General features: G+C 43.6%; 1 protein-coding gene across 1 annotated transcript in view; it reads right to left on the bottom strand.

Moving 5' to 3' along the window:
* Nucleotides 1-830: 830 nt before the first annotated feature.
* The window catches only part of LOC115309924 (cytochrome P450 2J4-like), a 45,041-nt gene continuing 22,485 nt past the window's right edge, over nucleotides 831-23,386 (bottom strand). The window contains exons 4-9 of the mRNA XM_029968185.3: nucleotides 15,532-15,638; nucleotides 10,608-10,909; nucleotides 10,057-10,169; nucleotides 9,706-9,964; nucleotides 6,029-6,219; nucleotides 831-1,009 (exon numbers count right to left, since the gene is read on the bottom strand). Coding sequence (XP_029824045.3) covers nucleotides 831-1,009; nucleotides 6,029-6,219; nucleotides 9,706-9,964; nucleotides 10,057-10,169; nucleotides 10,608-10,909; nucleotides 15,532-15,638 — 1,151 coding nt within the window. The remainder of the gene's footprint in view (nucleotides 1,010-6,028; nucleotides 6,220-9,705; nucleotides 9,965-10,056; nucleotides 10,170-10,607; nucleotides 10,910-15,531; nucleotides 15,639-23,386) is intronic.

Genomic DNA, 23,386 nt, shown 5'->3' with positions numbered 1-23,386 from the left:
CATTGTTGCATATAAAATAAAGGGGGGGGGGGGGGGGCGTGCTGCAACCTTGTAGGGTCAGAAGTACTGTTTTAAGAGTTTCTCGCCAAGACCAAAGCGGCCAATGGGCATCCACACCCGCACACTGTCTCCGGGTTAGACGTCGCGAAGACGCACGATGTACCGACAGGCATTCAGGCGTTGAAGTCATATTATTTACTCTCTGTTTTTCATTTGATTTGTATTCAAATAACAAAAAAGAAATCGTCAAGCAAAACACATTTATATCATTCTAAACACGAGCAAAAAAAAACTGCTCTTTTCAAAAAATCGGAGCGTCGAAGCTTAATTTCCACCTTCCACAACGTTTGTGAGCTATGTAACATCCTATTGCAACCAAATCAGAGCGGAAAACAAAGAAACGCGAGCTAGAAAAGTAATGTCCTACTCCAAAAAAGTCAAAACTCAAAAGAAAAAATGTTTCGCTAAATAAAAAATTAAGCTGCGTTTGTTCTTGTATAGGGGAATTGCAACAATAAACGTTTCTTAATAAACTGTACTTCGCATTTAAAGTAATGTTTTCTCCCCCATTCTTATCAGTGAGTAGATTAATTGATCAATAAATCTGCCACGTTAAAAATACATGTAGTTGTAAATAATTACTATTTTATAGCAGTAACTTAAGTAAAAACAATATGATTAAAAGTAAATAAATCTAATGGCCATCGTATAAATCTGATTTTTTTTTTTAATCTTGATTTTATTCACTTTCTTTTTCGGTAATTTTTGCTTCCAGACAGTGCCCTAGTGATCTGTCCGGAAACAATTGAGCCCCGCAGCAAGCGTCTTCTTCATCTCGGCAGAAATCTGAGCTCTTGGGTGTGTAGAGGGATGGTACTTATTCCTTGGTGAATCTCCAATGAAATTGTCTCCCCTTCTTTGGGTAGTACCGTGAACGTTTGCATCAGTGTCGACAGGTACATGAAAATCTCCATCATGGCAAGCGTCTCTGCTGGGCACATACGCCTTCCTGTAAATTGTTCGGCTTCTGTGAGTACGGGCTTCCTTTTTCAAAAAAGGTATCAATCATAGGAATAGGAAGAAGAGTAGGCGACATACAGGATCAAGCCAGCCAAACGAGAAAATCCTAAGTGAAGCGGAAGTAGACGTCGCCGTCGGTGTGAACGCCCCCGGGGGTGCCCAAGGGTGTCCTTTGCGTCCAAATGCGTCTTTTGGTTTTGTCAGTGTTTGGTCAGTGATGGGGGCGTGTCCCCGTGGACCATGAAGTCTCCTCCGGATTTACCTTTGGTGGCGTCACGTCGACTCCATAAGCTTCCTGCTTATGGAATTCACGTAATATCGATCGTCATGGCTACAGCCACTCAATGAACTACGCTTCAGGTCAGCCATTTTGGCGCTTAAAATCATACTCTTCAGGGGAGTAAAGCTTTATTTGAAATCAGAAGAAACGCGTTTCCGCCGTGCAGATATATTAAAGCACTCCGCGCACAGAGCTTAAAGATGTAACCTGAGCTTCTCAATAGCTCATCGTAAGCCTAAAAAGTCGCAGTTGAGGATCACAACAATCGCCAATGGCGCCCGCTCTGCACTCAGCACCGTAATGGCGACCCTACTCGAAAATCGGGCAGTAGAGTGCCGTAGTTTTAGGCGTAGCTTATTTAGTGTTTCTAGTCCTGACTAAAGTGACTGAATCCTGGGAAAGTAGGGCCAAGCTCCCTGTATGGTCGCCATTTAGGTTCACGTAATGAGCAGTTTCTCCTCCACCTCACGATTCCTGATGAGCCGGCCCATATTCCCGGTGACAGCTTGCTTTATCAAGACATTTCTTGAATGCCTAAATTGTGTTACCTACACACCGGCGAAGCAGCGCCCCCATCTTCGCACCACCAACCATGCGGCGCCGTTGCTCGGCGGACTTAAAGGGGCACTCAAGCGTTTTTTGGAGAAGCTACTTGTTGGTGCGATGGCGTTAAGGAAGTGTCAGTGAATGAGTATCTTCAGTTTTAGAAGACAGAACCGTCTATTAATTACGCAGGAATAAAATACGTGCGGGCTCTTTTCTGTACTTGCGAGGACCAATGAAATTATTGTATGTTTGAAAATGTTGGCGGTCTTTGTAATGTTTCGCTAAAGAAACAATTTTCAGTTCATTTAAATATGTTGCGCATGATAATTTCACAAGACGTAAAATATTTCTAGCTTAGAATACGCGATACTGCAATTATCGTTTCACAAACAAGGGACTACGTTTTCTCCTTGCCTTCCTCCGCGGGGGGTGAATTTCCCGTTCCCCAGGGATGCGCGGAAGCGCACGTATCTCCGCGCGTTGCAGGCCGGTCGTGTCTGTCGCGGGCCGGCCGGCTCCTTCCGCAAACATGGCGTCGGTGGTGGTGATGGGCGGCCTCGACGGCGTGGTGAAAGGTTATCGTTCCGCGTAAAAGCACTATCCTTGACTGTTAATTTTCGTCGTGTGTCGCTATGATAACCCAGCACGTACTAGAACGGAAGATTCACCTACGCGTGCGGCGATGTCGTGGCGGCACTCTCAAGACGGCAGAAACGCCCGTGCCGTCGTGTTTGTTTACTTCGACTACAATGGTGCTTTCTAAGCATTTGTGTCCTCGAACATCGCCCGGATTTCTTATTTGGCGCATTTCATGCGTGTGCTCAAGTTCAAAGTATTACTGGCGCGTACCGTATAAAGGATGCGAATTTTCACGCGTTTTCATCACCGGAGAAAAGTGATTAGTGTTAGCAATTTTGAACGCTCGCAACGTCTATCTGATCACGAAATCATATTTCTACGTTGAAATATCGCTGCTAAGTTTACATTGTCGTTTATAATCGTAGAAAAGGCGTGTGGCGATATCTGTACTATTGCAATGTCGTGTATTAGAGTCGTGATCGTCCAAGACAGCGGACTGCATCTTTTGGTTTTCTTTTTTTTCATCCACTGTACCCTGCAAGCCTATCAAGAAAAAATAATAATAAAGCTTTAGGCTATAGAAAACTGTCTGTCTTTAATATGGTACGGCATTGAGTAGCAGTGCGTCCCCTTTTTACAGGGGCCGCTGAAACAGCTGACGGTGGCGTATAGAAGCGGTCGCCGTGCTGACGACCCGCTGCGCTTCTTGTAGTGGTTGCAGGTGTGTGTACGCGCGGCGCAGAGCGGTCGTTCCGGTCGCTCCGGACGCAGTCGTAGGTACACGCTCGTTGCACATGTCTGAACCAGCCTTCCCCCCGTCCTCCCGAGGCGTAAGTCAACGTGGCGACATCGTTTGACATCACGTACCAGAGGTAACGCTGCGATGTCAAACGTTGGTTTGGTTACGATTTGCCCCAACCGCAAATCGTTTGCGGCTGGGGCGTTTCGTCGTCCTCGGAACCCGAACATGACTCCGAAGCGCTGCTATCGTCCACATCGCACATCGGAGTGGCATCACAGGAAATCATCCCCAGGTCGGCTGTCCGCCGAAGAACTTCAACCTCTAACGGCGCCAGGTCCTCGAGCGTAGAGAACTCCGCCATGATCGAAGCTCAAATGACAAAGAGGTTCGGCCGATGCGGCTACCTCGGGATCACTGCGCGACGGAACGTCGTCCAACACCATTGGCCCGAGAGCGTTTTGATAAGCGTGCGAGGACCAATGAGAGTGATTTCGTTTTCGGATGGATCCGAGGTTTGGCCGCCTTTAATTACATTTTATTAAATAAATAATCACCGTATGACTGTACTTTTTGGTTTTTAGGGTTACTTAGGGCGTCTAAATTCAGCTGTCATCATCAAAACACGAACTCAAAAACCACTTGAGTGCTCCTTTAAAAATACTTTTCCTGTTTTTCAGAACTCAAGAACAACAAAACAATTCTAAGAGATCTGCGGAGCATGATCGATAAGTGGATTGCATGCACACCGTCAAAAACACTTGTATGGGCGAGGAACGTTTTCACTACTATGATGATCAATAGCGAGCTTCGTGCTATGGTTCACAGCGCCCTTTTTGAAGTTGCGAAAATTTGAATGGACCAAAAATGGAGATGGCCATGGCAACTAAGCGCGATCAGTCAATCATCTTGCAAGGTTTGGTCGTCTGTAGGTTAGTATGTATTCGTGACCGTCTAGGAGGCAGGGAAGGGAATGGCGATACTTTTCCGGGATCCATTGACTGTAGTCCCGACTACAAACGTGCTAGAGACATCGCCATGTGCCGTGGGTGTGCTGGAGAGCGGTTTGACGAAACACTTTTTCACTTCCAGAAATCCACGTTACCCCATCTTAAGGAACGGCGTCCGCCCCTTTCTCCATTAGTTTGCACGCAGACGCTTGATTATATACTTGTTGGTGAGCGCGTCCCTGCCCTTGTTTAAACTCTTGCTAAAGTTGCAGCATAATGATTAACGTGTTTTTTTGTTTTTGTTTTTTTTTTTGGTTTTGGCGAAACGCACAAGCATGGCGATTGGCTCTGTGGATGGCGGAACTCGGTAAGATCCAAATACGTAATTTTGCCTCATATGCCCAGGCTTATTTCGAATTTTCTCCTTTCCGAGTCGCCCCTTCGGCATCTGGCTATTTTGGTTACAAAAGGTTGAACTTCTTTGTGCTGGCAAGTCCGAATAAAGACCGGTATACGTAAAAAAAAACAATGCTTCTTGTGTTCCCGACTACTCTGCCTGGCGAACTCTGTCAGGACGTGAAAAATTCGACCGAGCTGGACATTTTGTTTCCAAGCGTAGAAAAACTCGATTTGATACACATTGCGTTCGGCGAGGTTTCGGACCGGAGGTACGTCACGGCCCGGAGAAGGGTAACAAGAGGGACAAAGGACGAACACAAATCTCCAAACACAGCTAGGTGAGAAGTGTGCGACCGAAAAATCCGCCTGGTGCAGTATCGAACCCGGGACCTTTCCTTACAGGTGGAGCGCTCTGCTTTCACTTGTAAGGAGAGGGCTACACCCGCATGGCATTTGGTAAGCGACAAATATAATAACTCATGAGTTACAAGGCTCTGAAGTTGTCACCGCATTGTCTCGTGGGAGCGATTTCGATCACTTCTAGAGAAGATACAACAAAAAAGGGGGAAATCGCATCAAGCCAATTAAATCCTCATAGGATCGGCAGCAATAATAAAAAAAATTAACGAAATAAAAGATAACCTTTTTTGATAAAGTGAGTTCAAAATATCGGTTAATTTCATTTTCAACGATATTTCAAATTTTATATAAAAAATTCAGTGAAAATATAATAAACCAAACTTATGCCCATCGATAGCCCATGTATAGGGCTACACCCGCATGGTATTGAATAAGTGACAAATATAACAACTCATGAGTTACAAGGCTCTGAAGATGTCACCGGATTGTCAAAGAGACCATGTTTGGCATTTTTTATCTCAATAAACAAAGATACAAAAGTATTTTCCTTTGAACTAAAACATAGCCCAAATAACATACAAGAGCACAAAAAATTACTGTGAGTTTTGTATGCTTCCCGTATTCATACCAGCGTACAGAACTGGGTAGAAAAATCACGGAGTAAAAAACAGATTTTCACCCTGCTCCACTCAACAATCTTTTGTGAAGCGAAATTTTTTTTTCTTTTTTTAAATTTCGGAGAGCGGTTTTGTTATTTTCATAAATGAAGCAATTACATATATTTTTAAAAAAAAAATCAAAAGACCCACCCCGACAAGCGTGTTCGATTTCAAATGAAACCACCCCATAATTGTAAAGGTATTCATTTTTTCCTCGCTTCATTTTCATTTTTTGGCAGATCCGTATATGCGCCAAGTACATAACTTTTTTATATACATATTTTCGCTTCTTTTGAAACTTTGATCTATAAATATCTTCGCTGTACGCTTATATGTGATATACAAATATGTACAAAATTTACATTTTCCAACTAAGTTGGTCCTCACTTCAAGAACTTCTCATTTATGAAAAGCGAAGTTTTGCTACGCTTTTTAGTTGAAAGGGTATTTTCATTTATCTATCGAAGCCCTGCTTTCAGGTTCAAAAGTGGCTTACCTGCAGTGAAAGGCATCAACGCCGCTGGCTTCGGCAATAATCTAGTGCGATCTGCATTCAAAAAGCGAGTAGGGTCAAAATCGAAAGGGTGTCTCCAAATCTCGGGGTCGTGATGGATTGCCCAGAAGTTGAAAATCACCGCTGTGTGAGCGGGAACGTGGAAACTGCCTATACTGGTATCGCGTTCAGCCCTGCAATGCAAAGGAAAGCAACAAAATCTTAAACTGACTTTTTACCTAAAATTGGACCCATGTATAAAGCCAAGACGAGCTAAAACACCCTACGTATAAATATTAAATGGCATATAAAAGGTGCGACGCAAAACTCATTTTGCTCTTTATTGGATTCAAAATTTCCTCGTCTGAGGAGCATTTCGAGCAGCAGCGTGTTTTCCGTAAAACCCGAGTCAGTGGAGGAGTCTATCCCTTCACTATGTCCGACCAGTAACATCGATTGTTGGTACGTTTCGCAGCAGTCTGAAATAAAAGCGCATAATGTTCCCGGCGCGCCGTGCCTCCTCCGATGGTTCGTTTAAGAAACAGGTAATCTTAAGGAATTCGATGGCTACAAGATGGCCGTTATGTGCAATGAAATAGATTCGAGGTGTGAAATATTTACGAAGCCGGCTCGCCAGCGAGCAAATATTCGGGTATTCTTCTTTCGCGGAACATCGGACGAGATCCTTGATCCGACTTTCGTAAAAAAAAAGTGAAAGCCGTTTACAACTCCCTGTAACACCGAATTAGAGCGCAGCTCTTGAGGAGGAGGGGGGAAGGGTGGGGGGGGGGGGTGAAGTGACCTGGGGGGTCACGTGACGATGCCGATGATGTCATCAGTGACGATGAGGACTTCGGTGACGTCATCAGCGATGATGACGATGCGGATGTCGGTGACGTCATCAGTGACGCCACTGATGACGTCATCTGTGATGATGACGATGCGGATACGGATGCCGGTGACGTCATCAGTGACGTCACTGATGACGTCATCAGAGATAATAACGATGACGATGCGGATGACGGTGAGGTCATCAGTGACGTCACTGATGACGTCATCAGTCACGATGACGATGACGATGCGGATGCCGGTGACGTCAGTGACTATGACGTCATCAGGGAGGTCACGTGACCTCGGCGGCGGGTCACGTGACCCTGGGGGTGGTCACGTGACCTCGGGGAGGGGGTCACGTGACCTCGGGGTGGTCACGTGACCTCGGGGGTCACGTGACGTCGGGGGGTCACGTGACTTTGAGTGTCACGTGACCTTGTGGGTCACGTGACCCTAGGGGAGGGGTCACGTGACCTCTGGGGGTCACGTGACCTTGGAGTGACCTTGGGGGTCACGTGACCTTGGGGTGACCTTGGGGTGACCTTGGGGTGACCTTGGGGGTCACGTGACCTTGTGGTGATCTTGGGGGGTCACGTGACCTTTTGATGACCTTGGGGGTCACGTACCTTGGGGTGACCTTGGTTACGCCGACGCCGACGGCGACGCCGCTCAAGCCGGGAACGGGCCCCTAAGAGCTGCGCTCTAAAACGACCCCTGCCCCCTTCCCGATTACCCCTAAAATGCTGTTCAGAGTTACCGCGTTATCTCCAGAGGGAGCACTTCACGTGCTACATATTCGTTTTATGGTTATGAATTAACGTGGTCGAAGTTAGCCGACCGGAAAACTCGGCTGGCTCGAACCTCTAGTTTCACCATAAACAGCAGAAAATCCGTATTCTGGGAAAGTACAGTCACTCTACTGTTGGACAGCTCCCGTTCCCTGATGTTGTTGTAGGAATAGTTTTTGATGTCCATGAAAGTTATGTAGTATTCGGGTCTTTGGAGTACATAACTGGCAAACTCATTTTCGCAACGTTGGCCCTTTCAAGGTGCTACACTTCTGAGAGAAAATAGCCTGCACTTCCCAACTTGAAAGTTAAAATGATTGTTTATTTTCCGTCTTCATTATTTGATTTGTGAGTGCTGAGGCTTGCTACATACCAATCATGTCAATCTGCACTTTGATAGCTGCATAGTTCCTTGTAACATTCTTCTCGGACCAAACCACCACTGCTGCTACGGTTCACAAAGGCTTGCAGCGCAACCTTCAACGATTATTGCATACGAGAATGCGAAGATCGGAATAAAATTCGCTGCGTGGAAGAGTATCAGACTTACGCAAAACGCAATACGTGAAAGAGGTATGAAAAATTGCTACGGTAAAATATTGTTCGCTGTGTCGTTCAGCCTATGATTCAATTTGTAGATTGCAGTACATTAGCCAAACAATATCTTTTAGGTGTATTATGGTGTTTATATAGTCAATACAAGACTGAACAATGAATTCACTATGTTTGAGTATTGAGTGCAATTTGCCGAGCAAGTCATTACGAAAGGAAAATAAAAGTCGAGATTATCTAAATCATTATTTGAATCATGATATATATCAGACCACTTCTGCTATAATGGGTTAAATCAAACCTTTCCCTCAAAAATATTTCCCCAAAAATATTTTATTTCCAGTTTTTTTTTATCATTTGATGCTTTGTATGTGCATTTGATTTGTACTAAAGTTTAAAAAAAATCATTAGGCAAGATCTAAATCAGGCTGAGCACGAGCAAAACGCATTGCTCTTTTAAAAAAATCAAAAATTTAGCTTTCTTACTATCTTCTACTTCGTTCGTCACTTACGTGACCTCCTATTGCAAGCAAACCAGAGCGTAAAAGAAGGAAGAAAAAACGTTAAAACGCAATGTCTTAGTGCAAGCAAATCAGAGCACGCAAGCAAGGTAACTAAAAGAATCAAGCCGTTTTTGTTTACATGGGTTACATGAATAAAATGTAGTTGAGTCAACGGCAGTTTACATATTTATTATTTTTGCTTCTGCATTGTTATCTGTGATCGAATGGATTTATATGAAACATTTTTTTTATATTTAAAAATACATGTAGTAATAAAGAGTCTATTTTCTGGGTACTGTGATAAAAATCAATTAATCGTATTTAAATCAAACAGAACTGATTTAATTGATTAAAACAAAGTCATGATTTTTTTCATCCTGTTCCAAAACGCGTCTTTTTAAGCTTGAGAAGTGTAGCTGGCCTATAAGAGCAGGAGAGAAGACGTGGCAAGACGGGCAGATCAAATGTGCAACGAAGCTTCAACGCCGCCCATGTTGGGTCGGTCCTTGGTCTGGAGCATTATCTCGGCTTCTTGTCCGTGGGTTCCTCTTTCGTTGGAAGGAGTCTGGCAGTTTTTCGACAACAAAAAACGCAACCTTCGAGGAATGTCCTTTCCCCTTCCTGCAAGGATATATCCGAGCTTGCAAAAAAAACGGTGTATTTCCGAAAGCCGCAGAAAATTTACGACAGCCATTTTTATACCTCGCAGACGACGCCGGCGATTCGCCTCTAAACCCTTGAGTCTGACGTGGGTAGAGATAAGGGCAGATTGCCTTCGAGTCTCGCAGTCATACTCCCAGTCATAGCTCGGCGTTTTCCCGTTAGCACACCCTCTGCGCCACAAGTGGGCGAACTTGCTTGCCGCACATCTTTCGACCGGCGTGCTTCTTAGTTCTGGCGCCTTCACCCCAGTCGCCAGCCGTACCTCCGAAAAGACACCAGTGCCGAAACAAAATAACCGAAAAAAATAAATAAAATTCAAAGGAACAAAGTGATATATACGCACTCCCTGATGAGTCCCAACGGAGTTATGGTCCTCCAGCGAAGCGTCTCCCAGATTACTGCCATGGTATAGGGCATCCTATGTCTGTCTTCCCATCCGGGAGCCCTCTCCCTACCCAGCACGTTGTCGACCTCCTGCTGTAGCCTCCTCTGAACACCTTTCGGGTCCCGGGCACAGAGGAGCAAAATCCATTCTATGCTGGTGCTGACCGTGTTTGATCCGGCTCCAAACAGATTCTGGACGTTACCTATCAAAGTGTGTACTGCAAGAAAATCGGAAGTCGCCACGTGCTACCGTTAATAATGCTCCCCTATTCAGAGCAAACAAACTCAGCACAGGTAAGAATGCACTCACGATTGAAGCTTGAGTTTCTTCCCTTATTCTCGCTTATCTTTTTCAGATAAACATCGATAAAATCCCTATTCACGTTTGCGCTTAGCGTTTTAGAATGTTCGTTGACCTCTTTTCTGCAAGTAAAAGTCAGACTTCTTTTATTAAAGAACTACTTCACAGTAGAACAACTCTAAACTACGATTGAGGAATGATAAGGTAACTGGAAATATCAGGACGACGTAGGAAGTGTGTTACAGCCTAAGTTCGTAATTGTGACGTGTCTATGTTTAGTGGGAATTCAGTCAACTCAAATATGCTTCTGGTGTCAACCGCTGTCTATGAGAAGCCAGTGCGCTACAACTTCTAGCCTATGGAAGTTTAGCTTGCATCACGCAATAGCGATACAGGACCAGATGTCTGTAGTATGCTCAACCAAAGGGGTAAAGGGCAGGTATGGTGATTAAGCCCCAGATGTCGCAGTCGTTAGTATGAAAATGTGCGCAAGATTTGTAAGTTGTCGACATGAAATGTGCCGTTTTTCTGCATATTTTGTGTAAGGCTCTAGTACTTGCCTGATAAAATGAACGAGACCGTCCATATATTGTCTGAAGAGGCGAGACTTAGACAATGAAGAGTAGGACAGCAGCTTCCACACGGCGGGCAGAAAATCCCCGGCAGCAGCGAAGCTTGCGTTGCGCGCGATCATCTTTAATTGTGGGTTGAGGAACTGCCGCCTGGGATCATCGTGACCGTAGCGCTCTCCAAATACAAGAGCGGTTATGTTGTTCGAGACACTCGACATGATCACGTCTGCCGTTGGTGCCGGTCTGCTATTCCAGGATTTGAGGACATCGCAGAGCTCAGCTATCTCCTCCTGTTACCGACAAAAGCGGTAAATGTCATTAAAAGTTTAGAAACAACGTGGCACCTTTGACTACAGAACTAAGATAAATTCGTATCGCAACGAAATTACAAAGAGATCGTAAAGCGAGGAACAACACCGTCAAAATTTGTGTGACTTTAGGTGCCCAGCATTAACCAGGAGACGCCGCAATTCATAGAAAGGAACAAATTATTATGCTTGACTTACGGGATATGTATATCTACTGTATGTGGCGCAATGACTGGCATGCTTCTTTATGCGATTAATATGTTCGTTTTTTTTTTTCTGTCTCTATGTAGTTTTGAGTGCGAATGGAATACGAACAGCGGAGTGCGTGGCATGCGATAATTGCTCCTTTACATAGGGCAACTAGGGATTGATCAAATTACGGGATGGAAAGAGGGTTGCGAGGGTGCTCGCCTATTCCGATGTGCGTACCCTCGTAGCTCCTCCCTCCACTCTGCAGATTTATCAGGCCCTTGTTGCCTCTGGGTTGCGCAGTAAGTATCGAATGCCACGCGCTCCGATGTTTTCATTTCATCCCGACCCGATAGCACATTGATAATCAATAGGGGAACATAATATGGTGTTATACAACCTAATGTCTTTGGTCATGATAAGTATACGTATATTTATTTAACTGTAATGGATTACGCAGCACGTTATAGACAGCGCCAACATCTGTATAAAAATAGTTAATTTATTAAAAAAAGGATGCGTGGCCGCTTCTGGCATGCCAGCACTATCTCCCGAAACTGTTGTACACAGTTGGAGTGGTGACACAAAAAAAAACACCCTACGGCGCCATCACTATTATGAACATTCACTCCTAGAAGCATCAAGCCACACCATCGTTCGCTCCATTTTACGTATGGCCTTCTATCGAGATTTTTTTCTACTGCTGGGAAGCTTGCCTGTACTACATCAAACTTTGGTGCTGGTGGCACATGGCATTCTAACCAACTACTTATCACCGCAGTGTCGTTGAAGGCAGCCCCTCTTCTTTCTAATAAAGAAAGAACACAAACTACAAAAGTACGAACGGACATTTCATGTTTATCGTGTGAGAACGGCAGTACTGCTCTGCAGAGGCGAGCTAGAATGAGATAGTGTTTCAGTGTCCTGTGTACGCTTGTGTTTTGCATTTTACCGGGGCCTTCCGCTTCGTCAGCCACTGCACTAGCAAACGATGTGAAGTGAACAAGGTTCTTTTGTTTATGGTACCTTACAGCTAAATCTCCTAAACTGGCCTGAATTTATGCAAGATCTTTGTATAAACTTGAATATTTAACTTATTCTACCAACGCTACCAAATTACAGGATGGAACGTCTGTATTCGGTAAAAATATATATTTAATAAAACTTAATAAACTTAATAAAACTTAATAGACGTATATTAACTGAGACCTCTGACTGCGAGCTTCCAACTTCATCGTTGAAATTTTTTTTTTTTTTTTTGCCAATGTGCGGTAATTAGAACCCTATAAATATTTTTTTTTAAACAGAATCCCACGCAAATAGCTTGCCAGACTACCAGCGCTCAGTGGCGGATCCAAGGGGGGGGGCGGTGGGGGCGATCGCCCCCCCCAAACGCCTCGCCAGGCACCCCCCCCCCCCCCCCGGGGGTTCTTCGTCAGCTCGAAGAAAAAACGTAAACAATCGACGCGAGGGACAAAGGATTAAAACAGCGGTGGGTGGACGCGCCTGCTGGACGCTTCCAAAGTGGGGTTTATCTCCGCCAAGATCACGGTACGTCTTCCCGACAGGGACGGCGCCAGGAGTTTCGAAATGGAGAGACAGTGGGGAGGCGCACCAAATATCAGGGTCCTCGACTGCAGGCACACCTCCAAACAAGGCCACCACGTCGGGCACGGGGTGAAAATACCTTCAACATATCTAGTCCCCTTTCTCTCTCTCTCTCTGGAGGTTGTCTGCGAAAAATTTGTGCCCTGAAAGCTCCGAAACGCAGACTCCAAGCAGCCTTCCTCAACGGTACGATCCTATACACAGCGGATTATTCTTCCTCTCTAGCGGCCGCCTTTTCATCACTTTTCATTTGATGGTTTCTTCGTGGTTCTGGGCTTTCTTTTGGCATGTCTTTTTTGGCTTGCTTTGAGATGCTGTCGACCACAGGCTCACAAAGGAATCTTATTGGCACGGTGTGCTCATTGCCAAGGGAAGTGCGGAGGGGACGTACCAGGAGGAGACGTTCCAAGGGGGGGGGGGGGGGGGGAATGCAGCTTGTACTACCAGGTGACCAATTGCTTTTCTTCTCAACTGGGAGAGGAAGCAAATGCTGTGGGTACAGTGTAGTCTGGGTCTGAGCTTCTCCTGAAGACGCTCCGAGCTTCCCCACGACCTTGGCTTAAACATAAGCCCGCCTTCGTCCTCGCCTCCATCCCTTACTGAGGATCAGCGCCGCAGCGCGGACTACAGAAAGAAGCCGACGAGCGCCAGAAGGGGGAGATGTTTCCTGTAATGGGCTTCATACCGCCTGCGGTACGACTTCTCGTGGCGGGAAGCTAATAAAAGAACGATAAACGGTACGAGCACTCTAAAGGCTGGAGGCTGCTTACACGGGGTCCTCAAGCCGACGCCGTAGGCATTTATTTGTATACAATGCCGTTTCAACTTAGGGTGGCTGGACATATTTTAGGAAAGGCGCCCGCTACCCTTTGTCTCCCCTTGGCGCCGCCTTTACTTTTCGAGTTAAACGCGACTTCTGTGGATTGACGTCAGAGCTTTCGCGCGGCTTTGCAGGAGCGAATATGTGTGTGTCGAACGGAACAGAGGCGGGGCTTGCTGGTTTGCAACTGCGGCTTTGAATTCCCTACCTAGGGACTTGGGGAAAACGAGCCCTTTCAAAATTAAATAGACAGTGCCTGTGCCCGTTCGAGTGAACACCGGCTCCCAAACATCCATGGTGCAGTCGTGGTCGGCCTTTAGCCCAGTTGAGATTCGCCGACCGGACAACCGCTGTGCCCCATCATATCTCTGCACCTGTCCTCTCGACCCTGACGAATGAGCTAACTACCCAGAAACAAGTAAGTGTTCTTTTCATACAGAAAATATCCAGACGAAGTGCAACTGATTATAATTTGGAAGGATTCATTGCTGGTTTAAGGTCTTGTCTAAGTTTAAAAGTTATAGTTGCCGAACTGCAACATGGTTTCAAAAATATTCAACACTTATTCGCTTTCGTTCTCTTGAGTTGCATCCAGAACAAGTGAAAACACGAGTTTGGGTTGGCAATGCCGCATGTGCTGCGCTCTGGACATTCCAAATATACGGCGAAGAACCGACGAACTTGCCTGGCAGCGTTCGTTTCGCTCGCTGCGTCAACAGTGTTTTGACGCCGCGAGCAGCGTCGAAGCCGCCGGGCCATTTTTGTCGCTTGTTTGCAACGTACTCGCTCCATTGAAGCAACCGGCGACAATGAAAAGTATGTTTTAAAACTACGTTCTGCATTTTGGCACTGAATATAAAGCTCTAACTACTATGCCAAACTTAATCTCAAAGAACAGCCGAGTTTTAGATTAAAACGTTTTTCGGATTGTCATTAGCTGCATGAGCTTCCTCCGTATAGTTGGCAAAGGTTGGCTCTCCGTACATGCTCTCCGGGTGTAACGAGAATATATGAATATTCAAGCAAAAGAAGCCCGAAAGTTGTAGCCCCGCCGGGGATATCTGAGCCATCAAGTTACACTGTCTGGAATTGTCACAGCCGCTATAGCACCAAACATCCCAGTAGTTAAACTTCTTGTTCCATTTCTAGCGCGCTGCCACGCGAATGGAGTAATCCCGTTTTCTATGAACTACAAAATTCCTTGCGTTATGGTGTTCAGAAAGGATAGTGCCACCACAATTTTCTAGATACTTACCTCTAGCGTGGTCACCCGAAAGGTTTTAATTCAAAAAGTTCATCCCCGACAGGTAAACCGATACAAAAGCTCTCAAGATCTATATTATGTTATCAGAGTTTAGGAAAAACGATAACTCCACAAAAAATATAAACACTCCCCCCCCCCCCCCCGCCGTTTTACACCGAGGAACCGCCCCCCCTAAAATGGAGGTCTGGATCCGCCCCTGCCAGCGCTGCACATGTAGAAAGGAGTGCGTGGGCCCTTTAAAAGAACTAAAGTTATGAAAAGACCGAGAAAACGAGACTAGTCGTTTGCAATTATTCAATGATAGCGTAAGAAGCGGAAAAAGACACGCCACATAAAATTTAAAGGAACAGGGTTTATAAAAGCTGATATGTCGCATGCAAATGGCAAAGTTTGAAAAAAGGATCCATTTCTAGATCCTTAAAAAACGACATCACGAAAAGTCACAGGCCATTCTAGGATCAGTAGGTTACTCATAGAAAATAATTCTGCGTACCTAGTAAAGCCCCGATGCATAGCCAGAAATTGTGAGTCCTACCTCAGTTGATATAGCTTTCACCGTTCAAAGCAGCCTAACGTGCTGGTTAGCTTTGGAGCACCAAATAATAAAACTGTGAAACAGCTTGTGACTTAATGTCTAATTAACAAAAATAGCGTCTCTGTGTTTTCTTCCAAATCGGTGTCTAGTAACATTTATTGGCATTCATACACAAAATGCTGTTGTACCTTGATATGTTCTTCCATGGACTTTCTTCCGAATCCAAGGTCTCGTAACACCTGCATGCAGAACCTGCGGTTTTCAACCCATGCTTGTCCGCTGATACTTGCAATTCCTGTAAGACAGGCGCGTTTGATTATATGTTTTCGGGCGTGAAGGATTAGAGAAATACGCCCAAGGCTCGCTGCGCTTGTGAGTCATCTGGGTACTGCTTGCGCCGCGTGTTCTTAACAATACGCAAAACACGTGCGGGATCAACGCCGCCTAAAACCGGTAAATAAGCTCCGCTTCACACTAACGATGCTTATGCCACCTTAATGCTAAGATTATGTCTTGCAGTAGTATGAAGTTTTGTCTGATATTGAAAAAGTCGGTTTTCGGTCATTTAAAAACAGAATATTAAAGCAGTTCATGACAGAGCAATAGCATATCACCTGAGCTTCTCACCACCATAGCTAAAGTTCGAAAAGACGCCTTTTTGAGTTGTAGCTGTCACAATTTCGCCTGCTCTGCACCAATGGCGGCGCCCGCAGAAAAACAAATTCATGGGGAGCCGATACTTAACGCGTGTTTACTGGCTCAATTACCACCTAGCTAGAAAACCGTAGGACTGAATTTTACACCACACTAGGTACTCAGCATCAGCCCTTGGCAGATGTTGAGCCCCAGTGCTAATTGTCAGCGTTTGTCCGTAACTCGCATTCAACAGACCAATCTCACTAAGCGTTCCACGCATGCGTGACGCCGCCATAGCTGTAGCTCATAAAAGGCAGGCGCAAGTGCACGAGACGTTCGTGCCGCTTCGTGTTTTGCTCCCGCAAACCTTCACCGGGGTAGTCGTGCGTGCAAGACTACAGATCACATGATGCGTGGCCGCAGCAGTGGCGTAATCAAACTGGCTGTGAGATCGGTCTATTAGAATTCACAGCATTCGTGTGTAATTAATAGCGGTAATGAGTTGAGCGTGTTGGTACATACTTGAAAAAACAGCCTGAACTTAGGGAAGAAACGTATAGAGAAATCAGGAGAGATGAGACGAGATGGCTGACTGCCAACGAGTTTTAGTGAAAACTTCTTCCTCAAGCTGTAGCGTCCTACAGCAGAGGCATTTAAAAACAAAAATCTACAAAAAAACTTTTTTTAGAAAGTAAAAAAGGGAGACATTACCATCAACATCACCAGAATGTTTAGTTCCGCGAGGTGCTCGAAGCGCTTGCCATCGAGAGATGGCAAGCGCTTCGAGCACCTCGCCAAAGATGGTATCAGCGCACCGTCTATTTGTCTGCACCATTCAGAAAAACGATTTCTCCGGTGTGCCCCACCCAAAGTACGGGTAGCATGAGCTGGAGTGGGGCAGTGTAAACAAAACGTTTTCCTATTAAAAAAAAAAAAAAAAATCTTAGTAGACCCTTTTTTTTAATGCCTTTGTTGGAAGACGACACAGTATGAGGAAGAAGTTTTCACTCGAACTCGTTGGTAGTCAGCCGTCTCGTCTCATCTCTCCTACTTTTTCGCTACGTTTCTTCCCCCAATCTGTTCTTTTTTTTTTTTCGAATTGTGTTTATTCTTGCGCGAAGCAAAAGGTTCATCCTTACGGCTTTCTATCTGGGTGGTGCTGGTGAGAGCAGGTGATGAATGTGCGAAGCCAAGCAACAAAAAGAACATTAAAAGCGGGTAAGGATTCTCACTGCCACTAAAGTCACTGGATTTGGGAAAGTAACGCAATTGCCTTCCCTACCTGCTAGCGGGATAAAAATAGACACTAGCATAAAGACAATCATAACCTTATCAAGCGATTGGTTATTGGTTGCCATGACAATCACCATTAATAGACCTTTCCAGCGCTGATCACACAGGTGAAAGATACCGCGTCACTGGGATGCGGACATATGCACGGAGTCTGATATTCCGCAGAAGAGAGCTACTGCGCATGCTCAGAACGCCTTAGGCAGCCAAGTAGACAAAGATAGCAGCGCGCATAAGGCGATTATTAGAAAGGTCTTTTCCACAAAGATTTGTGGGAGTCATTCTGAACCCGCCGCGCCAGGGCTGCGACGGCGCGTCATCGCACTAAAGATTTCTCTGCCAATCTAACCGTCTTTGGCACTGTATACGCAAATAATATATAACCTGAATTATTTGTATTGATATCTTAAAATTATCTTGTTTTTGTGGCTATTTTATGAGAGCAAACGGTTTTTCTGTGCCGCCAAGCACCACCGCCGCAAGTGGTGGCAGTGCAAAAATGTGCAGTCGTTTTGTTGCCAGTGACAGTCAAAGCAAACGGAAAAAATCTGCTAACTTTCTACGTCATGGTGTAAGACGTGACCACAAAATACTGGTTACATGGATTACGTAATTTAGTTCTGATCTACTGAAATCTGGAATAAAAAGAAATGTCTTTATGAATCAACCTGCTGCCGCGCTTTTGGATTGGATCACTAACACTAAGAACAAACTGCTGACCCCAAGAGGACCAAAATGTCCACCGTACGGGGTGTTATTATCTCAGTATTCTTAACTGCAACCAGATGCAGTTTTCTTTAGCCACTGGGGTGAGTGTCGCCATCGAGGTGTTTAGTTAATGACTTGTTCAAGCTGGCATCCAAGGTACCTTCTCATTTCCATGGCTAGCTCAATAAAATGAGAGCGCATGAAAATAATATTTTATGCACTCTATCGATGTGCATGCCTTCAATAAAAAAACTTCAAATTAGCCCTTGTCTTATTTTGACTAGCTAAATCAAAAGCACGGCAAAGGTCAGCGCATAAGCGAGAAATGCACTTCAAGATCGAAATCAAGGTGTCTTTTTCTTTTCCACGTGAAAGCCCTGCTTATGTTTTTTAATGACACTGACCAGCATTAGGTTCCGACTGGTTTTCCTTGATAAAAGGAGTCAAGAAACTTGCAAAAGTTAGATAGATGAAAAAATAATGATAATAATAATACAAATATTTCTTTTATGTACACAGGCATGTTTGAAGCTGGGTAACCGGACAAAAGGTCCCCAGACAAAAGCTCACCTAATTTTTTTTTTAAACCCAGCAAAAGCTTAAATTTATTTTTATATCACCGGATCGAAAGCTTACACGGCGTAATTCAGGCTGGGCTATATTTTGGGCACATGGAGACACGTCCACAGTTGTTGGAGAACTATATTCTTTAAACCGAGATAACTAAAAACCAAGGTCAACGTTTTGCAGAAGCCTGCCAAGCAACATGCATAAGATACCCAGAAAGAACTGGATTTGATGCTATAGAAACATTAAATCACACCCCTCGTATCATAGAATGTTGCCACAACGTTACTGGAGTGTGGAGTGTGGCTAATGTTGAGCAACACGTGTCGTATAAGATAATGTGACTGCAAAGTTACTACGATAAACATTTGGTAACATATTCTAAATATATTTTAATGTTACCAAATTTTGATGTCACAATTCGGAACCTTTATTGATGGTACTGAAGCGTAGTAAAAAAATGTAAGGGAAATATGAGTCAGAAACATAGTGTGATGGTTACAAGGGAAACGTTTCAAGAATTCGTATTTGATATGAATTAAACGTGAAACCAACATGCATGAGCGCAGCTAAAAGCACCATTGTGAGGATTTCTCATTGGTACCCGTAAAAATATTGCAGAAAAGTAGAAAACTTGGGAGAGGCATAACTTTTAATGCAGGTGAAGCCAGCTTTAGGGAGATGTTAGCAATATTGACTTCAAAATTATGGCACTAGTACGAAAAATGTGCAGAGTGAGTAGACGTTCCTCGCGTTTTGGTAAAAGAGATCAGCTTAATGTGGTACAAAATAATTGAGAAGTGTGATTTCAATCGCTGAAGAACAACACAGGTTTGCAAAACTTGTTGATTAACGGGGTGCTCACCTTGTATTAGTGAACAGTTTTAAATGGAGCGGCATATTTTAGAGGTTTAAAATTATATTTTCGTCGGACATAATGAAACCCAAGACGGGCGCAAAAAGGGACAAAGCAGGCCTCTTTTTTTTCTGTCTAAAAGTGCAATGTATACGTTCTAAATGCACGCTGGCTCTTTCCTATGCATTTACATTACATATGTTCACCACAAATAACATGCTGAGTCGACAGAAACCTTAAACAGTGAAGTAAATATCTTTCCTTTTATTTGTATACGTATCCTTATTGCCCTTAAAATATGACAAAAAACAACCTGCATAAGGTGCATAGGAAACATATTTTGTACTCAGTGGGGTACTGCTGCTATATTGTTGTTGCCATTGATATGGTTGAAGAAGATAATCATAGCTGCTCCATCATGCACATTCAATTCGTCATCAACAGCCATCCCATTTGGTCGCACTTTCTACGTTCAGATGGATTTCAGCTTATTCTCAAGCGGAGATGTTGTGCAATCACAGTACGCACATCTTGCGACATAACATTGCACATACATTTGTTTTGGTGATATTGATGTTTTCAGGTCAAGCTGTAGTCATATCAAAAATTTTGGATATTGGCCGCATCGTCACAACGTTAGCAGATCACATTCTATAAACGTTGTAGCAACATTTGGTGCTGCTTTAATGCCAGTGGTCTTATAGAGTGATTACTGCATACCTTTTCGTGGGTACTTAAGAACCCTTTTTTTATCGAAGCCAATATTTATTCGAACAAAATCTGCATTCTTAGAAGAATATGGTTAGTTGTATACAGCAATGTTTTTACTTTGTGAAAATAAGGGATCTTATTACTTCTATTTGTATTTTCTTGGTTAATTGAGTACATTGTTTAGATTTATTCTTCTCTGCTACAGATAATAATGTTTATATCTATGCTTAATGGTCGAGCAAAGGGTAAAAGCCTCAATCGAGGTTTGACTAGCCCTTATCACCATACATTGGCTTCGCAGCAAACAAAGGAGAAAATAATGTAACGCAGTAACAATATCAAAACATGTACCCAGTTATTTCAAACAAGAAATGAGAAACACACGGGACGCATATACATCACCTAACAGACAGCACCAGCATACACAAGCAAACACGAAAAGTTTAAAATAAGTTGCCGAAGTCGGTACTACAGAAAAAAAGTACACAGGGACTTGTAGTGGATAGTGTTTAAGAAACGTTATTTTAATATATAAAGGTTTAACAGTTTAGGTATAGTATAATGTAGCATTTGAGTACCACCTTTACTACGACAGGGTACAATCATCCAATATTATATGTGTCTAGTAAAATAGACGGTTTGATTTGGTGTCAATGCTGCAAGGTAATAGAGTAAGTGTGTAGGCGAGCTGGTGAATGCTAACCATGTTGAATAAACCTGAGACTGGAGCAGAAATGAACATATAAGTCGAAGGAACACAAAAATACAGGACGACGGCGTCCTGTCATTTTCCGATCCTTCGACTTGTATGTTCATTTCTGCCCCAGTATCAGGTTTATTCAAGATGGTTAATACTGCAAGGTTTGAAAGGGATTTATAGTGCCTTCTTATTTGCAGTTTTGAACTCGGGCATCATTTGTCCCGCGACACTTTATTAAAACAAATTACTCCAGGAATTTAAAATTACTAAAAATTTCAATTTAGGTAGATTTAATCACGATACTTTTGTTTTGAGTAACATATACTTGTTTTTGCGCCGAAAAGTAAAAGCTTTAGTTTTATAAGTAAAATTTTTATATAACGAATTTTGCAGTGCCTATGTTTACAATATCATTTATGTACGTATTACAAAGGTAGGTGCAAAGTATACTCCACTGTGTCATTTCATTCCAAAAGAGACGCGGAAATACTTTTAAGTCTGGGCATCGGTAGCCGCGATTTTCAAGATAGCCAAACGTTCAACCCGCCTTATTTCTTCGACCTATCAAAAAAATTACGAAAGTACTTTCTGTTGTTGTTGAGAAATTATTTTTGAAGATTAGACTCTACGACCATGCTTCCTGACGCCCCCTTCGAGGGCGACGCACACCGGCGTTGGCCAACGAGACGTCAAGGGTGTGAGACGCCGTCGCTAGGTCTTCATGTCTCTCCTGAAAACACTCTTTATTTATTCAGTTGAAGTGGACGCTATTATGATTTTCTATGCATTTGTACCCTCTTTACCTTACGTAATGATACTGGCGTCTTAATTTCAATCTACTGCACAGGTAGCTGCAGACGAGCGATTGCCTTCATCATCTGCTTCCCGAGTAAGGGAATGCCTACTGCGCGTCGGCCTGGTCTGTCGTATGTCGAGATGTAAAAACAATTCAGACCTGATAGCTCTTCACCGGTGCAAAATGATAAGAGTGATGTGGCATCCCCATTGAACTTCACTGTATATTGGTATAGCTCTAAAATGTGTTGGCGTTCGTTGGCGCATCCACCGAGGACGCGCTGCGAAGATATGATGACGTCATCCAAAACAACCACGTCACTCATCTAAGCGTCATTGCAAGAAGGGTTTGTGAAAACTTCTTTTTCTTTTTTTTTTTCTTTTTTTGCCCACAATGTTGAGGTCGGGAATAAGAACGGTAATTCTGTCAATTGGTCAAGCCTCTGATAGTAGTAGTAGTTGGCGTCAGTACTGGAATTGCTACATCAGCCACGAAACCATTAATTAAAAAGTTAATTGATAATTTGTTTAATACACCGACTTACCATGACGGTATTACCTCATCCGATATACGCCGAGCCCGACACTCAGATGCCGAAGACGGCACGCGTGTAAGTTCCACCTCTTATCAAACACATGCACTTCCTCTAAAAATACTAGTGAGTTCAGAATTCGAGACATGAACCGTTCGCCTTCAGTGTATTTTGGAACATACAATACTCCACATGTACTCTACATACGTGACCTCAGGGAAGTGAGGCATCCGCCGCAAAGAGTGGAATGCTTTTTCCATCTTTACACTGTTTTCTTGTAGCACTTTATGGTCTATCAAAATACATTTAAGATCAACGGAGAAGCAATATCCTCGCTACCATTGCGCATCAGTAAAGAGCTATCCGGTCTCAATTGTTTTCATAAACATACGACAGACGACGCCGAAACGCAATATGCATTCCTAAATTTAGGTTGAGGCGATGTAGACTGGCATTCGTCGGCGGTTACCTGGGCAGATGTAGAGTAAACTCAAGACGCCTAGCTGTATCATTACGTAGCGTAAAGAGGATACGGATGCATGGACGTCAGGCAAACGTCCACTTCAAGGGAATAAAACGTGTTTTCAGGAGAGCTGCCCACATTGCTTTTTTCTGGCTCTCAATGTGGCCGTTTCTGCATAAACTAGACATTTTGCCATTGAATCATTAATTAAAAGGCAACAAATGAGGCTTTGAAATTTTATTACAATAAATTCAAATATTGCTTTTAAGAGAACTAATGAAAAAGTATTGTAGCTAACACCCAAATTCAAGTTGACAAAAAATGAAGGAATCTCACAAAGTCTCTTCTTTCTGGATTTCCTATTTGTACTCCCAATGGCATCTTTCAATGTTCGTATTTTAGTTAAATATTGGGCATATTAAAAAGTAATTAGGCACCCACCTAAATTTGTGTGGTACGCAACAGCTTTTTTCCCCAATGTTTTTCTTAACTATTTGGGTTTAATGCAAAATTTCAAAAATTTACCGCATGATATCAACAAAAATAATTTATTTTTTCACACAAAAAAAAATACTTTTCTTGGAATTCAAAGGCTTCTTCATAAGAATTAAGTTCTAGCTCATATACAAGACATAAAAAATGCCGCGTCTTTTTTGCTATAGAATGACCCCCCGAAGAACGCCTGAACCAATAGATTTGGCGTAAGAAGAATATTGGCCGATAGAAACATATTGGCTTAGATTTAGCAAAAAAAGGATTTTAGAAACGCGAAAGCTAACCCCCG

Source organism: Ixodes scapularis, unplaced genomic scaffold (assembly GCF_016920785.2).
Source record: "Ixodes scapularis isolate PalLabHiFi unplaced genomic scaffold, ASM1692078v2 PGA_scaffold0__279_contigs__length_252992795, whole genome shotgun sequence".
Taxonomy (NCBI): Eukaryota; Metazoa; Arthropoda; class Arachnida; order Ixodida; family Ixodidae; genus Ixodes; species Ixodes scapularis.
This window is presented reverse-complemented; position numbering and strand designations above follow the sequence as displayed.